The sequence below is a fragment of the Lactuca saligna genome, chromosome 5, assembly GCF_052625555.1.
Source record: "Lactuca saligna cultivar CGN05327 chromosome 5, ASM5262555v1, whole genome shotgun sequence".
In the NCBI taxonomy this organism is placed as follows: domain Eukaryota; kingdom Viridiplantae; phylum Streptophyta; class Magnoliopsida; order Asterales; family Asteraceae; genus Lactuca; species Lactuca saligna.
Genome location: NC_136421.1, coordinates 96,391,371 through 96,405,000, shown reverse-complemented (window position 1 = coordinate 96,405,000; position 13,630 = coordinate 96,391,371). Strand labels below are relative to the sequence as shown.

General features: G+C 34.6%; 1 protein-coding gene across 4 annotated transcripts in view; it reads right to left on the bottom strand.

The window, feature by feature from the left end:
• Positions 1–4,111, bottom strand: part of LOC145048283 (uncharacterized) — a 7,220-nt gene extending 3,109 nt beyond the window's left edge. For 2 of the 4 annotated variants that reach the window (XM_078996738.1, XM_078996741.1), the window contains exons 1-5: positions 3,976–4,111; positions 3,495–3,621; positions 3,263–3,408; positions 3,092–3,165; positions 2,175–2,550 (exon numbers count right to left, since the gene is read on the bottom strand). In XM_078996738.1, coding sequence (XP_078852864.1) covers positions 2,175–2,518 — 344 coding nt within the window. In that variant the 5' untranslated portion in view covers positions 2,519–2,550; positions 3,092–3,165; positions 3,263–3,408; positions 3,495–3,621; positions 3,976–4,111. Of the gene's footprint in view, positions 1–2,174; positions 2,551–3,091; positions 3,166–3,262; positions 3,409–3,494; positions 3,739–3,975 lie in introns of all 4 variants that reach the window. The other 2 variants (XM_078996740.1, XM_078996739.1) reach the window with 2 other exon arrangements.
• Positions 4,112–13,630: the final 9,519 nt, after the last annotated feature.

The following is a 13,630-nucleotide window of genomic DNA, read 5'->3' as shown; positions in this document are numbered from 1 at the left end:
TATTAATTTCAAAAAATATGTTTTAAAGTATATATGAATCAAAATTGTAACAATCGATGAAAGTGTAGACAAATTTCTTAAAATATTTAGACGTTATGACAAAACTGCAAGAAAAGTAAAAAAGAATTATCGTACTAATGTGGAAGACGGGTCAGGATCCTGGGATAGAAGAATATGCCACAAGAAATTCGATAATTAAAAGATATTTATTGATTAAAAATATCCAAAATAAACCAACAATACATTAAATCTGAAAAGTATATACAAATCAATATCATTTAATTTATGAAATGACTTTTGGGAAAAATAAATAAATTTGTATGAATTGAACTACTCTAGTGGATAAAATAATAAGAAGAAAAAGTTTATTCCTTTTGAATGGAAAGAACATGTCTGAATTTTCGAATAAAATATAATCAACTGTAAGAAAGATATATATGTTTATAGAATAAATTAAAATATCTTTGAGAACAATTAAATAGAAGCATTATACAAACAAAACAACCTTAGGCGTTCAACCTTTACAAACAAAATTGTTTTTTTAATAAACTTCAAATTATTAAAACTTTTAGGTCGAAATTAAAATTGCCGATAAATAATAATAATAATAATAATAATAATAATAATAATAATAATAATAATAATAATAAAGTTATATATATATTAAAGGAAAAGAAAGAAATAGTTTGGCGACCCACTCACATTGTGCCCTCTTCCTTCCGTCATGCTCCCACACAGACCCCCATCCACTTTCACAATTGACAAATAAAATATCTTTTTTTTTTCCCATATATTTCACAGACGGAGTGTTAAATTTATGGACCTAAAAAAGTAGAAGACTCATATAACAAATCCAGAAAAAAAAAAATTAATTTTTTGATTAAATAAAGAATTAATTTTTTCATTAAATAAATAATTAAGATATAGTTTTTGTTCTAAACAACCATGGTTTCTTTTAATAAAAAACTTTTCTTTGTTCAAAAATCGTAGGTCTTTCAAAAATATATGTTTTTAAAAAGATTGATTTGATCCATAAATCTGTTAATAATCTTATCTTATTCGATAAACTATAAATATTTGTAAAACTTTCTCTATTTTTCAGCTTTAACGAAAAGAAAAGACACTACCGGTATTGCTGCTAAATTTACGATACATATTTTAAAAACCGACATCACTATCGAGGTGAAGTAACGTCTAAATTGACACGTAAAAAGCAAATCCCATGAGTTTTTTAGATCTCTTTTTCCCCAAAAACATAAAACAAATATTTTATTATTTACTTAATTGAATATTCTATACATTGAAATATATTTTGGTAAATTAATTTAATGGTTACGGTATGTACACCAAAACTAACTTCACTACAATTGTAAACAAAATTATTTGATATTAATTTATTAAGGTGGGTATTGCTTTTACATAAATACTAGTTGTGACCCGTATATAAAAAGAATTAAATATAAAAAAAATATCTTAAAACTTATAAGAAAATAAGAAAAATAATAAATTATTATAATATAAATGTTTTAATATTTAAAACATTATATGAAATTTAATAAAACACAAAAAAAAAAACTCAAAAACTAATAAGATGACACGTGTTTTTTTTTGGCAAAATTGAATTAGAATGTGATAAAAAAAAATAATAAAAAAATATAAAAAAAAAACTTTTTTTATTAGAAATATATTATGAAATTCATTATGTTTAAAGATACTGATGATATGATGATATCTCTTTTTCTTTTATCAAATATCGTTCGGCCATCAATTATTTAGAATACGCAAAATATTAAAAAAAAACAAATAAACAAACAAATGAATAAACAATTTGATTGGGAATATTTTTGATAAACAAAACATATTTGAAATTACTGGAAACATTGTGAAATATTTTATCAGGTAAGATTTTTTTTTTTTTTTGACCCTCAACGTTAAAGGGTTCGATTCAATTCTGTTTTATCATACATTCATGAAGAATTAGATTTCATATATATATATATATATATATATATATATATATATATATATATATATATATATATATATATATATATATATATATATATATATATATATATATATATATATATATATATATAATAAATAACATGCCTTTCCTTGAATTATGCAGATTATTGAATTAGATACGTGCACAATACAAATGTAAAAATTACCTGAGAACCCGATGTGCCGGTGAAGAGGATCGTTGCCGGAGATTAATGTAACCGTTCCCGTTACTAACGGCGTTAGTAGTAACGGTTTCCTTACTTTGATGATTTGGTGACCGAACAACACGCCGATCAACTCGGGCTGTGATGGATCGTTGACCCACCGGCGGTGTACCGGAAGCCGCCGATTCTTTGTCCTTTGTTTGTTGTTGCTGTTGGACCTTCATACAACGCAATCGTTTCCGATTCCCCCACTGCAATACGAAGTCTGAAGCCGAGGACGACGTCGTTGTGGTGTTATTAGTAGAAGCCTGAGATCTGTCTCTGCTATTTGAGTTATTCTTCTCCATTTTCCCCTTTATTAATAAATAATAATACACACCTGTTACGTTACCAATTAACTAACCATGGTTAGCTTACTTTTAACCACTTCCACACTTTTTCCCGTAACCATAGTTAGACAAAGTTAGACAATCGAAAAGAAAATGATGAGACTGAGTTTTCAAATTTGGATGAGGAAATTTTACCAAATTTTGATCCAACAGTCGATCGCAATTCGCAATTGATAGATAAAAGTATTTTTGTGTTCTTAAAACGGGGTGTCTGTATGAAGATCTAGGCTTCTGCTAAATTGAATTTCACAATGGAAAACTTCTTTTGATTCAACAAATCATTGGTATTTGAAGTGTAATAATCTCCGAAACCCTTTTACTTTCAGAAGAACAAGAAGAAAGAGATCAAAGAATGATACACTCTGAATTCAGTTCCTTTGGTTTGAAAGTAAATACTTGGGAAATGGATGAATCAAATTCCAATAAAGAGTTGAAGGATTAGGACATTAAATTCTGAATTGTGACAAAAAATGAGATCCCTGAAGGAAATTCGACGATGAAAGGCTTTATGTTGGTGTTGATTAGAATTACCTTTAAAGCTTTATTTTGCGGTGCCTCTCTTGTATCTCAAAAATTAGAAATCAACAAAAAGTAGAACCCAGAAACTGCAAAAAAGAAGTGCACAGCAATAAAGGATTCGTCAGCAGAAATTGTGATCGGCGAGAATTGCAAAAATATCAGAACGAGTAACTTGATATTTACTTTGTTCTCCGTCTTCGGAGACTTGGATTGGATTTAACGGTTTTAGACACCGCAAGCAATTCTCAAAGATTTAAGGGTATGATGAACATTTCACAGCTAAGAACATCTTCAATTCGATCTTGAGATCAGATTTTTCTCGAATCAACCTATCAATTTCAAGAAACATCACCATTGATTCATCGAACAAGAGAATCATCGACAGAAAACAATGTGAAATTTCTGTAACACAAACCTCCAGACTTGCAATATCTCCGATTCTCCTCTCGATTTCAAATCCAGAAGAGTAAAAAGCTCAAGAAAATAAACACGCAGCTCAAAGCTGCATCCACTTTACAAAATCCTTTGCTCACATAATCTATCTGCAAATCAAAAAATCAAGGAAAAATCAGATAAATCTTCCGATTAATCCCTAGAAATATCGAATTATAGAATCGATGTCAAGTTTGTTGATCTCTAAAGTCTTAATTCGAATCCTTCTGAAATTTCAACCATCCATAATCTTGTGAGAATTCAAAACAAAATCATACGAAAATAAAATAAAATTCATTAACAGGATCAATTGCATCTACGAAATTTCAAGAAATGAGCTTTGTTATTAACTAAAACACACCAAACCAATCTCCAATCTGAAATTATACAATCTAGTTGAGCTGCGGATCTTTCGAATTAAACAAAAAAGAAAAGAAATGCAACAACTTCAACATTTCACTCACCGAATTCCCAATGGAAATTTGTTTACAATTTCCGATTTACGAAAGGAATAGTGAAGGAAAAACTCCCCAGAGAGAAGAAGAAGAGGAAGAGGGTGTTGTTATGAATACGACATGTTTTTTCTCTCTCATTTGGAACCCTTTTTTATAGCAGTCTCCATGTTCAGGTTTATCGATCGCACTCCGAACAGAGGAGGGAAGCCATCTAGGGCCGTTGATTTAGCATCCAACGGTCCGGATGGCATCGCATACGCATTCAGCAGTTACGTACGGTGTAAAAGTTTACCTTGCTTTGCCCCTGCCTACCCACACACACATGGTTAATTTGTTTCGCTATTACGCCGTTAATAAACTTGACGGAATCTTTGGTTGTCGTTTCGCAAATAATTGCAGCATTTCATATAAATAAATGAGTAAGTTACACAATTTGTCCATCGTGTAAACGTCAAATTATAAGTTTATTCCTTATTTTGAAAAATTAACTTAAAACGTCCACGTTTCATCTCTAATATCATTAGTAAACATAAAAAGACGATTTTATCCTTATCTATTTCTTTTTTGATTTAGTTTTATTTGTGAGTTATATTTAATTAATTTTAATTTACTTGTTTATTGAAAAGAGTGCTCTCTCTCTCTCTGTCTCTCTCTGACCAAAGATAAGCTGGAAAATTATGTCACCCACCCTTAAAGTCATCGGAGCCGAAGACCTCACCATGAAGAAAATAGGAAATCGACGAGGAAGGGCACCATAAATCTCGTTTTTTCGATGATATGATTGCAGATCCAACTACTACAAATAACGAAGGAGGAGTTGCAAGTGAAGGTTTCAACGCATCTAAGAGGTCAGAGGCGGCGTCTCCATTTTTTATGATGTAAGTGAAGGATGGTAGATGAGTGACATTACCAGAACATCACCACAACAATTAGAGGTGATGGTAGATATCAATACTCCGGTAAGAGGTAGTAAATCTATACTCTGTTAAGAGGATAGCAGTGAAACACAAAACACCCTCTCACTCTCTTCCCCTCTTCTCTGTTCGACTATTGTCACATGTATGTCGTGATCACCACCTGTACACCAACATTACAACCCCATTGTTACACCCCGCTAAAGCGGAAACGCAAGGTATGACATCGATAACAGTTTCAATGCAAAAGATAAAGATACATCACCATAGCAGTATTTAAAAGTTTACAACCCATAGCTTCAAAAGAAACAAAATACAAGTTTTTCAAAATAACATTGTTCAAAATATAGCTTCATAATAGCTTCAACACGATGCAGCATGCTCTATGATGATGAATCTTTACATCCACTTACTAATTACTTCCTGAAAAAGCATGTAAAACGAGCGTCAACTATGAAAATAGTTGGTGAGTATCACAAGTTTATAAAAATCGAGCGTACAATAAGGCTTTTCGTAAATACAAGTACATTGCTTCAATGATAAACAAGTTGATTGCTATTAATGAATACAAGTTTATTGCTATAACGAGAAACGAGTTTGTATGTGTATGAGCAAACAATGAGTCTCAACCAAACCTATGACTGAAGCCCTATCGAGATCTATGCTTATCGTTCCATAGATGAATATGGTATCATGCACTCCAACGATTCGGGCGAGTGAGGAGTTGTCAATTCCTAATAGCGCTATCCATAACGACCATTGGCTCAAAGAGTTAATGGTTAGAGATAAGGGAAGGGCCTTAGTACGATAAGTTCTCATGTTCCGTGTTGCATAGACATACATAAAGAAACATAGCAATACAATAGCAATCATGTTTGATACAATTCAATTTAAATACAACATGCAAACAGTAGTTTTTCTGGACATGCTTTTCCACCCCAAAACATAAAAACCGAAAATAGGGGAGTGCGTGAATACTCACGATGTTTTGTGTAGACACAAGCGGTACTTCGGGATGCACCAACGTCTTACTACCGGGATCCTACGACATCAAACACACGCACTAGTGAGTTTCCATGTCGATATCTAATGCTAATATACTAAACTCTACATATAGGGAAATGCCAATTTATGTTTTAGTATTGGATTTTATATCAATTAGTTACACTTTTTCTGAAGTAATGAAATTCTATATATCGGGCGATTAATTACAACCTTGGAATATAAACTTTCCAAATTTTTAAGTCCTTATTACAACATAAATTCACGAAAATAGCATTCGAGGGATAAAAATTCTCAAACTTTTTATTTAACTGTTATTACACAATACTAAGCTGGGAAAATTATAAAAATGGATTTCCAAGCTGTTTAATTATATTTTATGATTTTTGCGCATTTATTTCAATAAAAATTGAAATAAATAGAAAACAGTTTCCAAAATTACCCAAACTTTTTATTTAATTCTTATTATACATAAATAGGCTGGGAAAAATATAAAAGATATTTTTCAGTGGGTATTTCTATTTTTCCTTGCTTTATTCCTTTAAATAGTCATTAATTAAAGAAATAATATTAAACAGTTAAAATAAATCACCATAAATTTTTGTAACATCATTTACAGTATAAATATCCTGGGAAAAATATCAAAAGTGGTTTTCATAATGTATAAACTGGTTTTGGGTATTTATGTATATTTAAGTGTATTTTAGTGCAATTAACTTTAGAAAATAAGAGAAAAATAGTTTACAGTAGAGAAAAATATTCAAAATTTTTATGTAACCTCCTACTCTATAATGTTATATCCTGGTAAATTTTCATGAATTTTGGATAATCAGAACTATTTCTCCCATTTTTAGACCATTATAATTACCAAAAATTGGGAAAAATAGTAAAACATGATGGAAAATCTTGAAATTATTTTCTGGAGTCACCCATCATAGGTAAGGTATGCGAAAATTGTTAGATACAATTTTCACATCCTATAAAGATGTTTTGTAATTTATCATGTCCTAAATAAAAGAAAATTAGAAATCATACGAAACAGTAACAAAAATTGCTAAAATTTGGTGAGGGGTCATTATTCCCCATAAGGATCATCCATGAATTTATTTAGGATTTATTGACCTCTGGAAGTATTTTATATGATTTATGCCCTTGGTTTTAGCAATAATTCTAATAAATCAAAGAAATAACAAAAGCTCTTGAAATTTTCCAGATTATCTCATGCATGCAAGGGCTTTCAAAAGGAAAAATGTAAAAAAATGTATTCAGAAGAGAAATGAGGGTAATGATTTCAAACAATTTAAGAAAAGTTGCATGCAATAATGCATGAAGTGTAAATGTGGCTGAAGTTCATGAATTTGTGTAGCCCATTCAGTGAGGTTTTAAGCCACGAAATTTCAACCATAATTCACTAGATATGTTAAGTTTCTAAGGTATTTTTCCTCAGATTTATGGTTGGGTTTAAGGCCATTGTTTAAGCAAGATAAAAAATAGTGATCACAGAAAAAGAGCTGTAAGCGCAACCTTTTTGTAAAATCTGCTAAAAATCGGATATTTAATATTTTACAGTGTGACCAGTTGGGTTTGAAAGTTAACTCGTGGAACTAACCAATACAAAAAGAATATCATGATTTGGTTAAGAAACGACTGAGTTATGACTGTTCAAAGTCGAACAAAGTAATCTGGCAGATTGCATGTTTGCTTGTGTGCATTATTAGGGTATTTCAACAAGAACATCATGCATGTCTTTGGTAAGGCCCGATTTCTAACACATGAATGGAATGAATGAGCATCCAAGCTGTACTAGAAAAATGATTTTGTTCATGCATGAACACAAAAGAAATGGAGAAGAACATGAAATATTAGGTTTTGATGTCACATGATCATATGTGCATCTTTTCCACTCCTTGCATGGGTTTGATCCTGGATTTTCACCATCTCTAACACATGCATTGTGTTATGGTGAGAATCTACAAAACACAAGGGGAGAATAAAGATTTCTAGCCATGGAAAGGCATAGAATCCGAAAAGTAGAGAAGACTAAGAAGAAAAAGAGGTTTAACCATGAAACTATGGAAGAAGATGTTGTTGTTTACCTTGGTTTTGACCTTGAGAGAAGTAAGAACACTTCAAGGGCTTCACAATCTCGAAATTTTGCAGAGAAATGAGAGGATTTTCGTGAGTTTAGAGAGGGGGAAGAAGAGAGTGAAGTGTGTGAAGAGAGTGAAGTGAGAGAGTGAAGAGGGAAGAGGTGGAGTAAGGGTTTAAGCTTAATGATTGTGTTTTGGGGAAGAGAGAGGGCATGGGGAGGGGTGATGGCCAGTTTTTGCATGCATTTTGGCCTCCTCTCTCCTAAATTTTAAACTTTATAAACTTCCCTCCTATATTTTATATAAAAACATTCATTTTTATAAAATGTTTATTAAGCAATTTGATTTATTTAAAAATCTTGTTTTCAACAAATAATTTATGATTAATACTTGTAATTTATATTTCTAGTTCATTGGTATAATCCATAATTTGATTAATAAAATTTGATATTAGGAAGTTTATAGCCAAATTTTATAAAGTTTTTAAGCTTTATAATTTATAACTTTGGATTTTTGGCTCTTTAGGGTTTTTGGAATATTGTTTGATATTCAACAACATGTTGAAGTATAATTAGAATGTTTTAATTTATTTTTAGAGTTTTATACCCTATTTCAATTATAACAAAGCTTGAAGCTTTATTCTAATTATAGTATTGGCATTTCCTATTGTAGCTAAGCAACTTACTAGAATTGTAAGTATCAAGTATATTAGTCCTAGACCTTAGTTGGATCCTAGTTTATGCAAGATTTTTGACCTAATTTATACTACTAGGTCATGGCATGTTGTGCATGAATGGTTATTATAAAGATGCATGAGTCCAAGAATGACCTGAATTGGCAGTTGTCACAGTATCCCCCACTTAAAAAGAATTTCATCCCGAAATTCATTCTATGTCATCGCAAGGGAAAAGTTGCGGATACTTTTCCTTTATGAAGTCCTCGCGCTCCCAGGTGTACTCCGGCCCGCGTTTTGAGTTCCATCGAACTTTCACAATCGGGATCTTACTCCGCTTAAGTTGTTTTACCTCCCTGTCAAGGATTTCTATCGGTTCCTCAACGAAGCTCAGCTTATCATTGATCTTAATTTCCTCCAGGGGTACTATCAATGTTTCGTCGGCTAGACATTTCTTAAGGTTGGAGACGTGGAATGTGTCGTGAATGGCACTTAACTCTTGGGGCAATTGGAGTTTATACGCTACTCGACCAATCCTTTCAAGGATTTCAAAGGGTCCAACATATCTCGGGCTTAGTTTTCCTTTCTTACCAAAACGCACAAGCCCTTTCCAAGGCGACACTTTTAAAAGTACCTTGTCTCCTACTTGGGATTCTAATGGTTTTCGACGATTATCCGCATAACTTTTCTGACGATCTCTAGCAGCTTTAAGCTTATCCTTGATGATAGCAATCTTGTCGGATGTTTCCTGGATAAGTTCGACTCTAGTCAACTGTCTGTCTCCGATTTCTGTCCAGCATAAGGGCGAACGACACTTGCGTCCATACAATGCTTCATATGGAGCACATTGGATACTCGTGTGGTAACTGTTATTGTAGGAAAAATCAATTAGGGGTAAATGAGTATCCCAATTTCCTTTGAACTCAATGACACACGCTCGTAGCATGTCTTCCAATGTTTGTATTGTTCTCTCTGTTTGCCCATCTGTCTGAGGGTGGTAAGCTGTGCTCAAATCTATCTTGGTTCCTAGTGCCCTCTGTAACATCCACCAAAATCGAGATGTAAAACGACTATCTCTATCAGAAATGATAGATAAGGGTACACCATGCAGAGAAACAATTTTGTCGATGTAGATTTGGGCCAATTTTTCCATCTTGAAATCTTCTCGAATGGGGAGAAAGTGTGCAGATTTCGTCAGTCGATCCACTATGACCCAAATTGAGTCATGACCTTTAGCAGTTCTAGGAAGTTTGGTAACAAAGTCCATAGATATTTGCTCCCATTTCCATTGGGGAATTTCAGGTTGTTAACCCTTGGAATCCAGACCCTGTCTTTAAAATAACGAACTCCATCAGGTTTGGTTTCAAATCTTTCTTCCAAACCATGTAAAGTTTCGCCTGGAAGATTTTCCTTGCATAATGCTTTCTCCTGGGCATTAATGATTTGAGATTTCAAGCTTGTCTGAATTACCATTCCCAAAGCTCTCACATGGGAAGGTTTCACTCTATCTTTCCTACTAAGAGCGTCGGCTACTACGTTAGCCTTCCCTGGGTGATATCATATCTCACAATCATAATCACTAAACAAATCTACCCATCTTCTCTGCCGCATGTTTAACATTTTCTGATCCAGGATATGCTGAAGGCTTTTGTGATCGGTATAAATGGTGCACTTGGTTCCTTACAAATAATGCCTCCATATCTTAAGGGAGAAAACTATTGCTCCTAGTTCTAGATCATGGGTGGTATAATTCTTCTCGTGCGGTTTGAGTTGTCTGGAAGCATATGCAATGACCTTATCTTTTTGCATTAGCACACATCCTAATCCTTGATGAGACGCATCACAATACACCACAAAGTTCTCTAATCCTTCTGGTAAAGCCAGAATTGGTGCATTGCACAGCTTGTTTTTCAGGATTTGAAACGCCTCTTCGTGTTTCTCTTCCCAGAGAAATTTTCTATCCTTTTGGGTCAAAGATGTTAATGGTTGAGCAATCCTAGAGAAATTCTCAATGAAGCGTCTGTAGTACCCAGCTAATCCTAGGAATTGTCGTATTTCTGTCGGGGTTTTGGGGGCCTCCCATTTCTTGATTGCCTCTATCTTAGCTGGATCTACATGGATTCCTCTTTCACCGATCACATGACCAAAATGTACTTCCCGAATCCAAAATTCACACTTAGTGAACTTGGCATACAATTTATGTTCCTTCAACAGCTCCAACACTAGCTTTAGATGTCTATTGTGATCTTCTTTGGTCCGCGAGTAAACAAGTATGTCATCGATAAATACAATTACAAACCTGTCTAGGTATGGTCTACAGACCCTATTCATCAAATCCATGAATACAGCGGGTGCGTTCGTTAGTCCAAAAGGCATGACTAAGAACTCATAATGTCCATAACGGGTTCTAAATGCTGTTTTGTGAATGTCCTCTTCGTGAATTCTTAGCTGATGATACCCTGACCGAAGGTCGATTTTTGAGAAGTAGGAAGCGCCCTGAAACTGATCGAACAAGTCATCTATTCTAGGGAGGGGATATCGATTCTTGATTGTCAACTTGTTCAATTCTCTGTAATCAATGCACATTCGGAACGAACCATCTTTCTTTTTGACGAATAACACTGGGGCTCCCCAAGGTGAAGAACTTGGTCGAATAAACCCTTTGTCTAGAAGTTCTTGAAGTTGTCCGGATAGTTCTTGCATCTCGGATGGTGCAAGGCGATATGGTGCTTTTGCTACCGGTGCCGCTCCGGGAATTAAGTCTATCCGAAATTCGACCTGTCTATAAGGGGGGTAGACCGGGCAATTCCTCCGGAAATACTTCGGGATAGTTTTGAACCACTGGAATCTCCTTGAGTTGCTTAGCTTCAGGTTCTCTTTCTAGCACGTGGGCCATGAATGCAATACAATTCTTCTTCAGGTACTTGTGAACCTTCACGCTTGATACTATGTTTAAACTTCTTCCTGGCTTCTCACCGTGTATGATAAGGGTTTCTCCATTAGGGAGAGGCACTCTGATGACTTTCTCATAACAACCAATGTCCGCTCTATTTTTGGATAACCAATCCATCCCTACTATCACATCAAAACTACCTAGCTCTATAGGAATTAGGTCAATGCTAAAGAGTTTATCAGCTAAATTCAAAGTACAACCAGGAATTATATCACTAGCCCTAATTTTATACCCATCAGCAAGTTCAATAGCATAAGCATTCCTCATCTTTACCGATTTCAAGCCAATTAACGGTCTAAATGCTAAAGAAACAAAACTCCTATCTGCTCCCGCATCGAATATTACTGATGCAAAATGGTTGTTCAGGAGGAACGTACCTGTTATCACTTCAGGGTTCTAACGAGCTTCTTCTGCACCAATCACAAAGGCTACACCTCTTGGCTGTCCAACTTGATTTCCTTGAAAGTTTTGCCTGGCTTGGCCTTGTCCATTGTTACCAAGTCCATTGTTCAGTTTAGGACATGCTCTACGGAGATGATCATTACTCCCGCACTCGTAACATGTCCTTTTTCCCTCCTTATTCACCTTACAATACTTCGAGTAATGGCCTGTTTGCTTACAGTTTTGGCACACCGGGCAAGCTCCCTTGTGATGGAAGTTACACTTATTGCACTTCGGAAGCGTCCCTGAGTACTGCTTTCGCTCCTGCACTTCTTGTCCTTGAGTTTTCACTGGTTCTTGCTCCTGGGCTCTTACCATAAAGTTTCTTGAGACTTTCTGCTTCCTCCCTGACTTGCCTCCATACTTCTTCTCTCCCTGATTTGTTGGCTTCCTCTTGCTACTAGAGCTTTCCTTTGCTGATGCTCCCATCCTTATCACATCATTGGTTAGTCGATTTGCTAGGCTTACTGCACTTTGAATGGTAGTTGGGTTTGCTGAGGTAACCATTCCCCGAATCTCTGGTGCCAGACCCCAGATGTAACGATCTATCCGTTTCTCCTCAGGAGTAACCATGTGAGGTACTAGTTTTGCTAGTTCATGAAATCGGACTGTGTACTTCTCTATTTGTGTTCCAACCATAGAATGGTTCCAGAATTCATATTCAAGTTTCTGAAGTTCATCCTTGGGACAATACTCCTCTATCAGCAGCTTCTTTAGGTCTTCCCAAGTTAGCTGATATGCTGCTGTACGGCCTCGGGTTTGCACTAGAGTATTCCACCAGGTTAATGCCCTATCTTGGAATAGGCAAGATGCATACTCAACTTTGTTGCGCTCGAGGCATTTACTAATATGAAGGACCGACTCCATGCTGTCAATCCATTTCAGTAACCCGACCGCACCTTCCTTTCCATGGAACTCCTTAGGTTTACAGGCCATAAAGGACTTGTAGTTGCATTCTCTTTCATTGTTTCCCCGGTTTCCTCCACTACTTCCTTGGTTAGCATTAAGTCCTGCAGTTACTTGAGTAACAATGTTTGGGATTGCTTGCATGAGTTGTTGTGCTACCATTTGAGCAACATCGGGCGTTTCGTTCTGTGGGCGCCCGCGATTAGGCCTTCCTGACATGGTTCTATGACACAGGAGAAGAAATACGTATAAATACATAAAATAATGTATAATATGTATTTCACTACCATTTTGAAAACCGTAAGTGTTGTCAAATTAATGGGTTGCATTAATACTATGCATATAGATTTGACAAAGGAAAGAAAAGAAAAATCTCTTTTATTCAACCATTTACCAAATAAATTTTAGGGTTTGCATAGTAAAAGTTTTCAAACATAAAATAAAATTTTTCATTACCATTTGAAATAATCTTAAAACCAAACCAATACGTCAATCCCAAAATAAAGTTTTAAATATTTTTCCCAAAAGACACCCAACATGGGTTTTCATTTCAAAACAAAATAAAACAAAATACTGAAATCAGAACCAAAAGATAATCGCTATCCCAACAAGAAGCATCAACACCACAATCAGGAACAGCCCACCAAACACATAATATGCTGTCATCGCATGACCTGCCTCTCGT